At 41.2% G+C, this 15,356-nt stretch overlaps 1 protein-coding gene across 1 annotated transcript in view; it reads right to left on the bottom strand.

Annotated features, from left to right (window-relative positions):
- Positions 1–15,356, bottom strand: part of APBB1IP (amyloid beta (A4) precursor protein-binding, family B, member 1 interacting protein) — a 49,872-nt gene that overhangs the window by 2,739 nt on the left and 31,777 nt on the right. Inside the window, exons 10-12 of the mRNA XM_010074188.1 lie at positions 4,321–4,419; positions 3,243–3,360; positions 245–336 (exon numbers count right to left, since the gene is read on the bottom strand). Coding sequence (XP_010072490.1) covers positions 245–336; positions 3,243–3,360; positions 4,321–4,419 — 309 coding nt within the window. The remainder of the gene's footprint in view (positions 1–244; positions 337–3,242; positions 3,361–4,320; positions 4,420–15,356) is intronic.

The following is a 15,356-nucleotide window of genomic DNA, read 5'->3' on the forward strand; positions in this document are numbered from 1 at the left end:
TGAACTCATGGCTATTTGTTCTGAAGAACGAAAGTGGCGCATGGCTGTGCCTTCACCTCCCATCAATGGCTCCCTGCTTCTGTGCAACAGGCACACTGCTTGCAGCAAGGAACCAGCCACCTTGCCCAGGAGCCAAATCCTTGTCACAACAGTACACTGGCACTTTGAGGGGGGAAGTGAGTGGGTGAAGAAAAATAACTGTTTCACAGATGACATTTAACTGCTAGTAACTGCTGACCTGTACCTCTGAGGTGTCCACTTTTTTCTGAGTCTCTGGAAATTCTGCACTGGAACGACAAACGATTTGGGGAATCTGTCCATTTGACTGAACAGCACCTGTGACAAGGAGAGGAGGTGGAAGAGAGTGTTACATTATTGTGATATTAACCAGATCAGGGAATAGCAAACTAAGAAACAGGCTATAAAAATGTCTTTACAACTTCCACCAAGGAATCACTCATTACAGGCTTTTTATACATAATTCATTAAAATCCATGAGGATGTCTGTTTTCTACTTCAGGCTTATTTTGTGACTTTTCATATTCAGTTCATTAGCTAAGGAAAATAAACAAGATACTTTACATTAAAACTAATACCTATCCACATGCCTCCACACTTGGAGTGGACAATCTTACATGAAGCGCCAGTGTAAGAATTATGAAGACATATGACAGAAATTATCAGAGTGTGTAAAGGTGTTGACAAATGAAAAACTTTTTCTTCTGACTACTGTAAATGGTCGTTACAGAAGGGGATCATTAAGGCTGACACAGGAACAGAGAAGGGGAGCTGACTTTGGAAGGGAAGCTAAGCAGGAATCAAACTGGCATAGGTAAGCCCACCCTCTGGCCTTCTGTTGTTTAAATACCTGTCTTTCATAACAGTATTCTGAAGTTTGCAGTGTGCTGTAGTATTACCACATTCTCAGGTTTAATTGCATTTTTTTTTCTTTACTTTAGGCTAAAGATTAAAAGTGCCACAGTTTCATATCAATAAGAGTCATGAGAACTAAAAGTTCAAAGTCCATTTTCTTTAGTATGTGAGCTAACAGCTCTGAAACTTCTCCCCCATCTGGAATCATGGAAGATTTATGAACCTTACTGTATTCTCAAATTAGTGAAAATCTGCTAGCTGGCTAAGTTAAAGCTCTGCAAACTGTCTGCCCACCATATTACTGTGTTTGTAGGGGATATGCATAAGTAACCCAGTACTGCCAAATGGAGTAAGTGAATGTGAGACCGAAGGACTAATTTGTGGCTTTAACTATGAAAAAATCCCCAGCCCCTGTATTGTCTGAAGAGGATTAAATAAACTCTCCAGTTTTGTCTAGGATTTTTGGAAGCCATACACATCAAAGTAGTAGGTAGTCTTTGGTGCCTAGTTACATGCATTTGTAAAATTTAATGGCTGCCTTAGCTCTGTTATAATGTACTGTTCTGAGATCTGGTAAAGTTCCACTTGTACTTCTTGGACGCTAGTGAACCCTTAACTGTCTGCAATGTGAGTCTAAGCACAATGATGGTTTTAATCTTAATTTGTACTTTTCTGATTAGCAAAGAGGTTCCATGAATATCATAAGAAATAGAATTATTTTTATTGCCATGCCTGCAAAATCACATGATTGGCAAAGAAGTAAGACAAACTCCGCAGTGTACTGAAATTACTAGGGCCATTTAGCCTTCAAGGGATGTCAGACTACCTAAACTAAAGTTGCTGCGGGAGGGGAACTTCAATCCATCCCACTCCTGCCAGTTTGATGCTAGTGCCAGCAATAGATGCCTGGAGCCTGGATAAGGATCACTGAAATCAGACCATATCAATGACTGTGCAGCCATTTGAAAGCAGAACAGAAGGAAATATGCTTTGTTCCATTTCCAAAACATCAGCCAACAACTGCTCGTAGTCAGGCAGTCCAGGTTATAGTATTATAGTCAGGGCCCAGGTTTTATGTAGGGAAGTAATGATAACTGTAAAACAGCAAGAACCACAGTGACTTGCCTCAATTAGAATGCTAATGATCCTTCAGAGATATTTCCATAGAGATAACATACATGACTAAAATCTTTCCAGGTTACTTAACCATTTAATGTGATCCATTAGTTAAGATTAACGGTATATTTTATGATCACATGCAGTGTTCCTGGATTCTAGTCAGAAGCTGAAATTATACAGATGTATAATATACTTTATAAGGCCTTGATCCTGCCCATATCCAGTACAGACTGCAGCACCAGCGTGGAGTCCCACTGGCCAGCCACCTCTCTGATGCCATCAACACCAGAACGCAAAATGCTTAACAACTGTCCCATTCACCCTCGCTAAAGTACCCCCACGCACAACCATCAAAAAAATCCCCTGATCTCAAAACAGCCTGTTACTGTGTCTCCCTACCCCAAATGTACATTTATTACCATGATTTGACTCCAAGGAATACTAGAAAGACCACCCTCTTCTCACATGTACTGAGAAAAGGCAAACTAAAGCCCTGGAAAGGTGTTTGGAGGATTTTGAGTTGTCTACATGAGAAGTCAGAACATTAACTGTCAACACTGATTTTGACTTTGCCTGTCTTATCACAGTAAGCATCTCCTTCCTAATAAATAAAGCATATCCTAAGCATGTAAACTAAAAACATTCATGCAAGTTACATCTAGTATCATGCACTGTTGTATCTGTACAATACTAAAACAGGTAACATCAATATGATGAAGCTACTAGAAAAATAAAATCAGAGAATAATCCAATCCTTTCTTCCTCTGCGTCTTTTCTGTTATCATGCAAATGAGTGAAAGGCTAGGAAAGAGAGTGGCTCACCCTATAATCATCTCTTTCTGGAATTATCATTCTCAGAATATCCTACTCATTCCTTTTACTTATTCGAAGAAAAGCTCCGATACAGCCAATGTAGAGATGAGCAGACAGAAAACTTCAAGACATGGACCATCAGTACATAAAATGTAGAGAGAATAAGGGTTTTGCATTCAGATGCCAACAGAAAAATACCTTATTAAATTATGCAGATTTAAACTGACCTTTGGTGGGCTGTCTTTGTATTCTTCAAGTTCTAACTTTAAAGTGAAAGCTCTGCTTCTAGCTTAGTTAGAGATCAGATGGGCTGTCTAGAACAAGGTATTATCTTGCTGAATGCATGGGATAGTTTTCTGAACAAAGGCTATGTGCAACACTGATGAGACAGAAGAAGACACTAAATGTGATTTCAACTGCTGTGGCAGCATCAGTACCTGCTGATAAGGATCCTGCAGGGGCAGCTGGTTCCACTGTCCCTTGATTTGCCCACCAAGAGGACAAGCCAGCTTTCTTCACCGCACATTTGTAATTATCATATAGTGTCTTGCCATACTGCAAAACAATCAAAACAATACAATAAGCATGGTGTTAAGCTTAAAATAGGCCAAACGTTCATTTTGCTCTCTTTTCTGACCCCATTCCTTCTTACCAAGTTGTGTTAAAAAGTAGCCTTCTACAAGTGCTGTGCCTATTTCGGTATAGGGTGAGGTGGAAAGCATCTCCATAATAGCACAATCGACCATGAATCCTTGTGACCAAAAACAGTCCTACTGATATAATTCTTATATTTTATGTTCATTTTAGTATTCGTAAACATCCTGAAACTTGGCTTTAAAATGAACTGTTCTCAATAAATATTTTTTTCCAATGCTTTCAAAGTGTTACGTTTTCAGACTGGAGACTTGGGACACTGAATCCTGGGCTCTAGAGCAAACGGCTCTGTCGGTATAAGACACAAAATAATTTAATGTTCACCCCACACCTTTGTTGGATGTCACCCTGCAGCAGAACTGGCAGAAAAGAATGTTTACCTAACAGAAGCAGGTCTGTATAGCCAGGTACAGCCAGTATACTGAGCTACATATAAATCCATCTCCATAATATTTTGTGCAAATGAAAAAGGTCTGTGAATTTGGACCTTTTTGAAGAAGGTGGGAGAGACAATTTGGGCAGAACTGTCTGAAAAATGTCACAGCTGGACTGACCAGAGCTTGCCTATCTTTAGCCACAGCATACTATTATTGTGCCAGGTAACTGTGGAGTGAGTTTTACAACACATGAGTTTCACAGCTACCCTCATATTAGTGAGAAAAACACACTGATAACTAGGGTACAGGAACATTCAGCATATCCATCCTGGTCATGCCCTTCTGCTCTTCCTTTCTATGGTAAAATTAGCATGAACGTCCATTCTTGTCACCGCATTTCCAGCTGAGGTGATGACAGTCAGTAACCTGAGGAAGACAGGATTTCACAGAAAACATATTTAACTAAATTCACTTTTAATCTCACCTTGGCAATTCTTATTCCTGTTACCCACTGATGCAGAGTTGCTTGATCATCACAGCATAAGTACTTGATATATTGTGACTCCTTTTGAATCTGGGGGTGCTGAAAGATATTGGTTCATAAAATAAGACAAACGCAGAAATCAAGTCACTATACGAAAGTGTGAAGGCACTGCACAGTGACCTCAGTGAGAACACTTCCTATAAGCATCATGGTAACTTGAAGATGATTTGGAAAAAAACAAGAAGCAGCAAAAACAGAGTATATGAAAATATAAAAAAGATGGTAATTATGAACTATACATGAGTTGCCACTGACAGCATTTGCTTGAAATAGTTTTAATGGATTGTAATATGAATTCAAGGGCTACAGAAATCTAACAGCGATCTAGAGTTCAATGAAGTCTACCAATGCCATGGTTCAAGGTCTAACACTCAATGTATAAACACTGGAAGGAAGTCTGTTTCTCGTTGTGGTTTGTCATCTGTAAGGCATTCAGACTGAATGCTGAACATAATTAGTTTTCAAAGAGTATGTTAAATTTGTTTAAGCATAAACTCTCAGCTGAAACAGATCTTTCCTTCTAACTGACTGCACTTCTTTCGGCCTAGCTCTTGTTTTCTTCCTACACATTTTTATTCGGCTTTACTCTTGCTGTTTTTTGCCAACAGTTTTGTAATACTGCCATATGTTCTAGATAGTGGATCATTCAAAATGCAATGCCATCAGCAGTAATCTTCTTCATTTGTTTGTATCAGAAACGTTTACAATTTTTAAACCTTTTTTGTTCTTTTGGACATAATTTAGGATCTCTTCCCCTTACTGATTAATGTAGTAGTGGTATGTGGTGATGTACCATTACAACTCAAAGATCACCAAAATGCCAGGCTGCCTACTTGCCTGAGACTGAACATCCTCTCTAAGACTCTGCAGGAATTTGGTTCTCCTTGCTACAGCAGAGAAGGCTGTAAGTCTTTAGTAGCTTGGATGGAAGAATATACTGCCATCTCTTGATATGCAAGAAGAATGAAATCAAAGGAAAAGGCTTAGTTATTCCTCATTTATGTGTTCATTTCTATTTATATTCTTATGAATTATAGGTGCATAATTAGTGAAATCTTATGAATGCACAAAAGAGCAGCTGAATGTGCACCAAGGATTCACTGTTGTCAAACCACTCTCTTTTTGCCCTGGGCAGTTGAAAATTCAAAGCATACTTCCACCTAGCAGCAAGGACCCTTGTTTTACACATATCATTAAGCCCCCAAAGCACAGCAGTGCTGGACATGGGGAACTCAGCAAGATCCCTTGCAGCGCAGAGCGCTGTGAGCAGCCACCAGCCCAAGACTGATGTAGGTGCCAGACGTCTCCTCGTAGACGCCTGCTGGTGGCTGGGGCATCCCCAGGGTGGAGGCCAAACCTTGGCCACAGCTGGATGATTCAGCAGTTCAAAAGCAGAGCTGAATACAGAGCCATGTGTCCCTGCTCCGCCCTCAGCACTGCAGATACCATGCTTCCCTTGCTTGCACTGACCCAGCTGCTTATGAGGCCACATTGTGATTTGAAAAAAAAAGGAACTGGTCTGGGTTAAATATAACCCATTTCACCATGCTGTAGTTTTGGTTTATTTTTTTTAAACCCAGCAGCATACAGCATGGCCTCACATGCTGCGTGGGGATAAGGGGCATTGTGGCTTGGGGAGAGAACAAGTAGCAAGGGATGGATGAGAGGATGGGACCACAGAAGCCAGTATTTTTGCCAAAGCCCTGTATCATCAAATTACGGAGCAAGAGCGAACACACCAGGGAGATAACTGTGAGGAAGAAAAAAACAAAAGGATATTACTCTTGAGGGTTCTCACGGTGACAGATGTGTCCCAATGCAGTGCTGTGGCTAACTGCATTACAGCTCCCTGCACGTTTGAACTCAGCTGCTCACACAGGTCAGACTGTTCGCCATTTTTCTGCAAACACACAGCCGGCCATCTTCCCTAGATGATGAATATGCAAAGTTCACTTCAGCCCTCTGGAAGGGCCCATGGCTACCTTATTCTATTACCTTGCTCTTTGATGCTCCCAAGGTGAGAGCTAGGGACATCTCACATTGCAAGACCAGAGATGCCAGCTCACTGTCACCAGCTGCCTTAACTGCAGAGCTGTCACTGTGCCTGTCCTGTGGACCTGTGCCTCACCCACCTGGTACACTCACACCCCACCCATTCACACAGTTCAATGTATAGGGCTGTATCTTGCTGCTATGCACTGATACCACACATCAAACAGTGGCAGCAGCCAGGGCCCCTGGACAAACGGCCTTCTCCAGGTCCACAGCGTCCGCCTGCCTCTGGCAGCCTCAGACAGCCTGAATGCTGCTCAGAGGGGGCTCCACTACCACAATACATGGCCAGGGCACCATGCCGGACAATCCTTGTTTCCTTCCACCATTTCTCCATTAGGTGACCAAACAGCGAAAACCATTAGAGAATTCAGTCTGAGTGGTATCTCTAAATGGGAACTGCAAGCGGGCACTTCTCTGTGTGGCACAGAACATTCAATAGACCTGGGTTATGTTATCACCAACAGAGCCAAAAGAACCAGGAGGTGCAAACAAAAACACCGGGTAAAATTCAATTCTTCAAGCACTTTTCAACCAGCAACTAGCAATTCTGCTCCTGTGTGCAAAGTCCTACTGAGCCCAGCAGATGGCATACAAAGCTTTCAAATGCGTAAAAAGCAAGCAACCCCCAACCCTGCACACTTTTTTCATGACAAAGAAGTCCAATGGGTTTATGTATCTCCCCTCATTTTCAAACACCATACTTACCAACGTTTTTTTATTATAAGCAAAAAAAAAAAAAAAGAAGACTTCTAGAATTTAACAGATAATTCATGCAAACATCTGGAAGAAAGTGCACACTGCATAATCAAGGCAGAGGAGGACATGGCATAGAAGAAGCCAGGTAACGGTGCTGCACATAGACACAGCTTGCCATAGGGATCTGCTGCTGGGGAGCTCAGAGGTGCTGCTGCAGACCTCTCCTCTGGAGCACCCTACAGAAACACCAGCTTCACAACAACACCTGTACTGTGTCAGATCAAAGGTCCCTGAACCCAGTGTCTGGACTTTGACAGTGGCCACAAATGGACACTGAGGGAAGAGGAAGAACAAGACAAGCATACATGATACTTCCTTCTCTGTACTCTCCTTGTCTGCAACTATTTTCAGATAAGGGGATTTTCTGAGCTGGATGGGATTTCTCCATATTTGGGTTCTTCAGTGGATTTCTCCTCTAGGTACTTCTTCAGCTTTTTGTTGAGCTCAGAGAGAGTTCTGACATCCACAACATCTTTTATCAACAATTTTCCCAGGCCTGCTACACACTCTATGAAGAACCACTTCCTTTTCCTCTGAACCTGACTACTACTAGCTTTGTGTAATGGTAGTTTGTTTTGGTAGAGACACTGAATGGCTGACCCCCATCCACACCTCTCCATGCCACTCCTGAGCCTAGAGATCTGCATCGTATTCCTGGCAAGTTGCCTCTTTTCTAGCCTACAGGCTTCTAGTCTCTGCAGTTGTTCTTCAAGTCAAACTCATTCCTTACCTTTGCTTATCCTTGTAGCTCTTCCTTGATCTTTTCCACGTTTATTATATCCTCTTTGAGATGAGAGGACTAGAACTGTCCAGGTAAGGGGAAACCATGGACTTGTGCCATGGTATGGCAACATTTGCTGTTTTATCATCTATGTCTTTCCTCATCATTCCTAATGCTTGATTTACATATCTGACCACCACTAAGCACTGAAACAAAGCTTTTGTCTAGTTATATGCCATATCAGCATCTGGCTCGTGAATGGTACAGGTCAGCTCACGGTTAGTAATTTCACAGGTTAAGTTCTGAGAGCTTTTATCCCTATGCACATTACTATGTGTATACCTAGACCGTATGTTATTTATAATTTTATTGTCCAGAACCTCAGCCTCACAATGGCCTTACAGAATTCTTCAGTCTGCCCTTTCCTCAATGATCTGAATAATGTAACACCATCAGCAAGCTTCCTCACCTCACTGCTTGCCCTATGAGCATTTTGAGACTGTGGGGTTCTCACCATCCTGAGAAGTTGAGAGGGAACTGTCAGGAAACAAGGCTAGAGTGTCCCATGACAGAAAACATGGGATTTATTTACTGCCTACCCTCTACCCTATCTTTTACTAGCTATTGTCTCCACTGGGCAATCCGTCTTAACTACTGACATTCACCAGTGGGGCCTATTTCAAATTACCCCAATCAGTTCTTTGATTAAATTACTCCAATCACCAACCATGATTAAATGCAGAGTCACAAGTATATTCTGTCAATTAGGGACCAAACTAGCAAGCTGCTGAACACCCAGCTCTCATAAGGAACGTTAAGCACCTCAAAGCCATGCAGGCAGTCTGTATTTTCACTTCGTAACAGCTAAGAACTGTACTGTCTCTTATTTTCCAAGAAGTAGCAGCAGCGCTGGCTCTCTTTTTATGTGTAACTTTACCAATTACAGATAAAACATAACTTTGTACTGGACCCATAGGCCACTGAAGTTGACTGGAAACATCCCTATGACCTTTCCTGGGCTTTACATCAGGTCTAAGGAGGACTGCTCCACGCTGCCCATGCAGGAGGCTGCCTACTGCAGCTGTGTGCAAGGCCAGACCACAGAACTGAACACCAGCAGCACCAAGCTTAATACTGAAGGTTTATACCTGTATAAGATTATTAGAAAGTGTCTCAGATGGAGGTATTTGGCTTCCTGTGGCTTTTAGATGCAAGAAGCATGTTACTTATAGGAAAGTATAATGTTTCAGCCAAGAACTGTCACACCCCACTCCAGCAGCTTGCTGACTTAGGCAGAACTGTACTGTAGTGAAGCCACTTTGGCAGTACGAATGGCAGACATCTCTGCTGTCGATCCTGACCTTTACAAGCTTTAACTCTCTGCTAAAAACTTTAGGTCACATGCAAAATCTATCAGGTAGTACATTAAAATGCTGACTCAGGATAATCAATTCAGAGAAGAATCTGAACAGCTGAAAGTCCCTAGAGATGATGACTTGGTGTGAAGATCCACGTGAACCAACTTCCTCCTTTCACAGCTCCTGCATCTCAGGATAGTTGTTTAGTACAGCACACAGACATAAGGAGCTGTAGTCACTATGCAAGTCTGTTTTTGCTAGACTAGATTCATAGTCCCTGTAATAACCTCTCTGTGAGACTGAGAGGTCATAACAATGTCAATGATGACAGCCATGTGAGAAATACTGTATTTTTAGGCAAAGTAATATTAACACTAGTACGCCACAGCGTACACATTTCACAGACAGAGACAGATACATTATTTTGTTATGTGATGCATACCGTGTCCTGAAAAGGTCATTAAAATCATTTGACAGCAAAGTGAAAACATCTCCTCTGGAAAGGCTTATCACCTTTGCCTCTGAAACATGAAGCACCAAAATGAATTATGAAAGACAGCTGTTTAGAAAGCAACCATCCCAGAAATCATAGTTTGAATGAAAAGTGGTAAGGTGCAAGTAGATTTTTCCAGGATTTTTCCTCACAGGAAAAAGTGGAATAGTGGTTCGAAATAATATGGTATACTAAAATACAACACAATTTGACTACAGTGAACTTTTTTCTCAGTTGATGTCAAAATTCTTAATAATGATGAATTAGTCACATCATTTGGCCTGATTTTTGGAAGTGTTGGACACCTGTTCAGTTGCTTATGAAGGCCTGAGCACCTCAAACATCAGGCTGCAAAAGGATGTGTCACGTTCCACCTGGAAAAGCACTGAAAAGGTTTGGAACAAAATCTAGTGTTCTCTTCTGACCCACCGTCTCGTCAACAAGTATCAACTGTCTAGAGATAAAGAAAGCAGAAACACTTCAATATGAAGAGCTTATTTTCTGGAGAGGTTTGAAAAAATATTTGTGGACAGATTACATTTTCAGATATAAAGCAAACACTTTGCTTAAGGAAAAAAAGATAGAACACATTGAAAACCTGAAGAAATGGTAACTGATTGATGTGGTTTCTATGGTTTGTGCCAAAGCAAATGACTAAAGGCCATGTGTGCATGAAATTAGAGATTATCCTAAAAAAATGTTCTTTTGCTTTGCCTTCTTCCAACACTGAAGATGAAAAGTAAACTGAAGTTACTCAGGCATCTCACTGGATTCCTTGCCCCAAAATATATGGATCATTGCTCAGTGTCTGAGGCAGAAACAATAGCCAGAAGCACAAAGAGTGACTAGCTTTGGATCAAAAGTTTTGGCTTTAGGCCAAATTTTCACAAAATGGTCAATGTTTTTGGATGCTTTATCTTTTACTGATGAACTTGTGCTATGTTGAGCTAGCTTCTCACAAAAGCTGAGACTCTTCTGGCCCTCAACAACTGCAAACAGAATTAACACTCAGCTCCTTTCAAAAATCACACTGAAGCGGTTCAAATTTGCTGTCTATTATTAAACATAGTCAAATTCTCATGCTATGCACTCCTTTCATTAAGATGACCAGGCTTAACTAATCTTTTAAAGATGTGTAAACTGTACAGATAAAACAGTAGCTGTCCTATTATGAGAAAATTATTCTTTTGACCTATATTTCTCTAATGACTGAGGCAAAATTTTTAGGTCATTATAAAATATATGTAATAGACATTGTAAGCAAATGGACTGCTTTATATGCAGCAAATAATATTTTCCAAAGCTATTATATTCCATTTCTGTCCATTCTCTGTCCTTATGTTCCAAATTTTTTATGCATTAATCTTGCAAAACTGCATGCATGTACTATGACTGTGATCCCACATATCTGAAAGTGTTCTGTAATGAAGAGTATTTCTGCTTTTTCCTTTTCACTTTGTCTAGAAATTAATTTTACTCTGAAATATTTATCTGAAGCATTCATGCTAGCACAATTTTTAAATCTTTCACATAATGAAACAGAAAATCTCCTGTTCTCTATCCTCATTTCCTGCACTAGCCATTTGTTCTACATCTTTTTCCTACCATTTTCTCTCTCAAACACTGCTAATTCTCACCTTCTACCTTCTTAACTGTCATTGTGTTGAATGTATTATGTACATGACTCAGCCTGTGATGGAGCATACTGGGTGTGAGGGAGGAGGGAAACAGGAACAGAGTGACTAAACACCAAATTACCTGCTAGAATGATGCCACTGTTGCAAACAGAAGCTATTCTGATTGAAAATTTACTTCCGAAATTCTTTGGATCATTAGAAATTTTTTTTTTTTAAATTGTAGTTTCCAAATGACACCAGGAAAACTTAGCTGTTTAGACTGCACAGGAAAATGGACCCAGCTGTGGAGGGAGAGAATGACTTGCCTTTGTCTCAGTTTATCCCCAGGAAACCAATCTTTTTCACCCTAGATTAATTCAGCATTATGCACCATTACCTCCAGATTACTCAAGCACAACCAGCACCAATAAACTATAATTAAATCCACTCTTTGTCACAGGCACATCAGACTGACTAAACCAGCAAATTTGCATATAGATTACCTTGCTATTTGTCTGCTTTGAAAGATTTTTCACCATGGTGTGACAAAACCAGCTCCTGGACTAGTATGCACGTGTGTACACACACACACACAGACACTCTTAATGCACAAAATAAACATTACATTCACAATTTCTGTCGAGTACAATGGATGCTGTCACTAGCATGATGAACAGATCCCTTCCTTCACGGTGGAAACTCTTAGTTTTCAGGGCTTTCAGCTTTGGAATATGAACTGCATCACAAAAGGTCTCATCCATCCCTGTGTAATGTAGTAGATGGTGAAAGAAGATCTACAGGGAATCTATGCATAAAAATTCTCATTTGTAAATGCAAAGGCAACTGTGAGGAACCAAGCCACTCCAACTTGCACATTTGCTGTGTGCAGTGTGTGAAATTACTTTTTCTGTGAAGGAGATATATTTTTTTCCCCCTGCTGTTTCTCTCCCAGGAGTGGCCAGCACTCCCAGCAGGGTGGTGGGGAGAGCTGTGCAGCTACCCTCTCCTGCGTCCTCTGCCTCAAACAGAGGGACAGATCTGACCCTGACAGATGCAGGTCTGAGTGAGGGTCCTCCTTCACACTTGGCTGCCCTTTCCTTTCCTCTTTTCTGCACATGGAGGACTCTATTAAGAAAAGATTCACTTTATCTGATGTCAAAGTGAAGGGCGGGATTTTAAATTTTTGTAAGTGTTACATTGAGGCTGAGTAGAAAATAGGAAGAATCTGTATGTTTACTATGCCCCAGAAGCAGATGCCCCAGAAGTATTTATTTTTTTCAGAGGCTTTATTTTTAACATGTGGAGGGTTCTTTCTGTTGTTTTTTTGTTTTTTAAATGTGTGACGTGCTTTGATGGAGGAAGGCTTGCTTGTTTAGCAGTGGTATAGAACAACTCAGTTTAAGAAGGTTGTTACAGCTCAGCACAGACCAAATAGCTACAGGGAATTAAAGCAGTTCTTCAAGCTTTATAGTTGCCCCAAAGCCTAAGGATTCCTGAAAGCCAACTCCATCGCAGACTGTGCCAGGCTGCACTCTCATCATCATGACCAAGCCACATCAGTTCTGGTTTGCTGCACAGGGACAGCTAAAGGTGACCCTGCTCTCTGACACCAACCAGCCAGCTGTGCTCTTTTCAGTTGGTCCCAGCTGGGCTTTCTGCTGCCTGAGAGGAGCTGATATGAGGAAGCAACTGCTTTGTTCAGTTACTGCAGTTTTCTTCTGAATCATCCTGAAAGGAAACTCCTGAATAAGCTCAGCAAAGTGCTCTCTCTTTTGCTGGTAGAAACCATGATGTACTTTTGAATTGTTTCTGGTACACCACCCTTTTCCCCACTACCTCCTCAGTGTCTTGATGGTTAACACATAGGCAAAACCCACTCCATTTTTGTTCTGAGCTACAGTATATACAATGGAGTATTGATGTAATGGGAACAAATGATAGGCAAGGAGCACTCACAACACATCATGCTTCTCAAGCTGTAAGAGGAACATCCTACAGGACGGATCTGCAGACAAGAACATTTATATTTGACCTAGTTTAAAATAGCTAGTCTGGGAGAAGCTCCAACATCACAGGCTGCAAGATTTACCCCAGCTTCTGCCTAAGTAGCAAAGCCCATGATGTGCATGATCTCGTTGCTACACTAACACCAGGACCCAAGCCAGCCAGCATCAGCTAAATTGAAAGTTGGAGTTGAAATTAAATGGCTAGATTAGAAAAGAAAGATTAAAAAAGAAACAGGACACAGGGAGCTGCCAGCTCCCACTGATTAGATGCATGTTAGGTGGGACAGGTACTATGACCAAAGGCTCACTCTCTATGCAAGCCCCTCACTTGACTGTACCCTAAGAGAAGAAACTGGAGAAAAAGCCCGTATCCCATTATAGAGGTCAAGGTGAAGCAACATTCAAATAAATGTCATGAAGACTTCAAGGCAAAAGCCCATGTAGTTCAGGGCAGTGTCAGGCAACCTGAGAAAGCTCATTGTTCTAGCTAAAACCAAGTTGTGATTAACATCAGTTATAGGGTTCCTGTTTCCCATAAGTTCTTGGTGATGTCTGGCATATAGACAAATATGGCAAGAATGTTCTGCTTGTTCTTATAATATCTCTTGAGGGCACTTCCCTCCATAAAGACACATCATAGAGATGACCAAGTTTGGGGGAGGCAAAAAGAAATGTTTTATCTTTTCTCCCTGCTAATATCAGAGCCTTTGAAGGCAAGTACGAATGTTCCTGCTTTTAGCCTAGTTATTCGTTTAGAAGGTTTGTAATTCAAATGGGGACTGCAGGAAAAGAAGGGATCCTTCCTTCAAGCATGAGGCCACATTTAACTCCCAGTCAGTCCACCTCACTGGCCATTTGCTGCCACTTGAATGAACAAAAGGCATTTCCCCTGTTCTTGAAGTAAGGATGCCAATTAGCTTAACCAGTTAGAAATAAATATGGTATTTTTTTTCAGCTCAATGCTCAAAACTGGGAAATTATATCTGGTTCCAAATTCATCAGGATTTTCCACCTAGCACAGATGCAAGATACTGCTAAGCTGCTAAGTCCTTGCATTTCTCCTGCACTACGAAGTACAAGCTGGTCTCTTGCCTTCGAGCTGGGCAGTTTCTTTTGTTAAATTTGAAACAGCAGAGCAAGTAACTTGGCTGCTGACTGCTCACTGTTTTGACACAGCAGTTCCTAAGGGGGTCCCCTCAGAAAGCAAAAACTCTTTAAAAAAATGTAGTGGTATTCTATTATTCAAAAACTTTCCAAGTGGTATTACAGCTTGCTGGAGCTAATAAAGGCTGCAGACTAATCTGTTTTCCAAAATGTGAAAACGTCCTTTGATTTACAGCCATCCTCAGTGAACAGCTAGCGTGGGCTATGGCTGCTACTCTTCCAATTACTTTCCCCCATTTGCCTTAAAGACAGATAATCTTTTCCTGCAGCCAACACAAACAAGTAAGTGGAAGAGAACCTCTGCAGGGCTCACTGTCCCAAGAGACACACAGGGGAATGGAAGAACTGTGAAGACACAGCACTGCAGCCTTGGCTGTGGAGAAATTTCCATCTAGCTTGAACTGAGCTAGGCATACAAATTCCTTCAAAACTACTAGGTTACCAGTGTAATAAAGAAAAATGTTTACCTGTTAGATCTATTGCCTTTTGCTCACTCCACCTGTCTGCAAAAGTACTGTCATTTCATCTTGAGGACTTTATTCTCAAAATGTGGCAGGATGAGAAATCTCTCAAGGATGATGGTTTGTTTTCCTTTGACATCTCAGGACAAGTGTCTCCCAGCAAGAAAGATATTTTCTTCTGGGAGACTTCCACATAAAAACAGGCAGGAACAAAATGTGACTAAGTATAATAAATGGCTCTGTGTTCCTGTCCACACACTTTCGTGTCACCAAGCATCCAATCAGAGAGGCCAACATTTAGCTTTACCACAGATCTCAAGATGTATTACATCCTCAGCTCCAACCT

Source organism: Pterocles gutturalis, unplaced genomic scaffold (assembly GCF_000699245.1).
Source record: "Pterocles gutturalis isolate BGI_N339 unplaced genomic scaffold, ASM69924v1 scaffold10102, whole genome shotgun sequence".
Lineage (NCBI taxonomy): Eukaryota > Metazoa > Chordata > Aves > Pterocliformes > Pteroclidae > Pterocles > Pterocles gutturalis.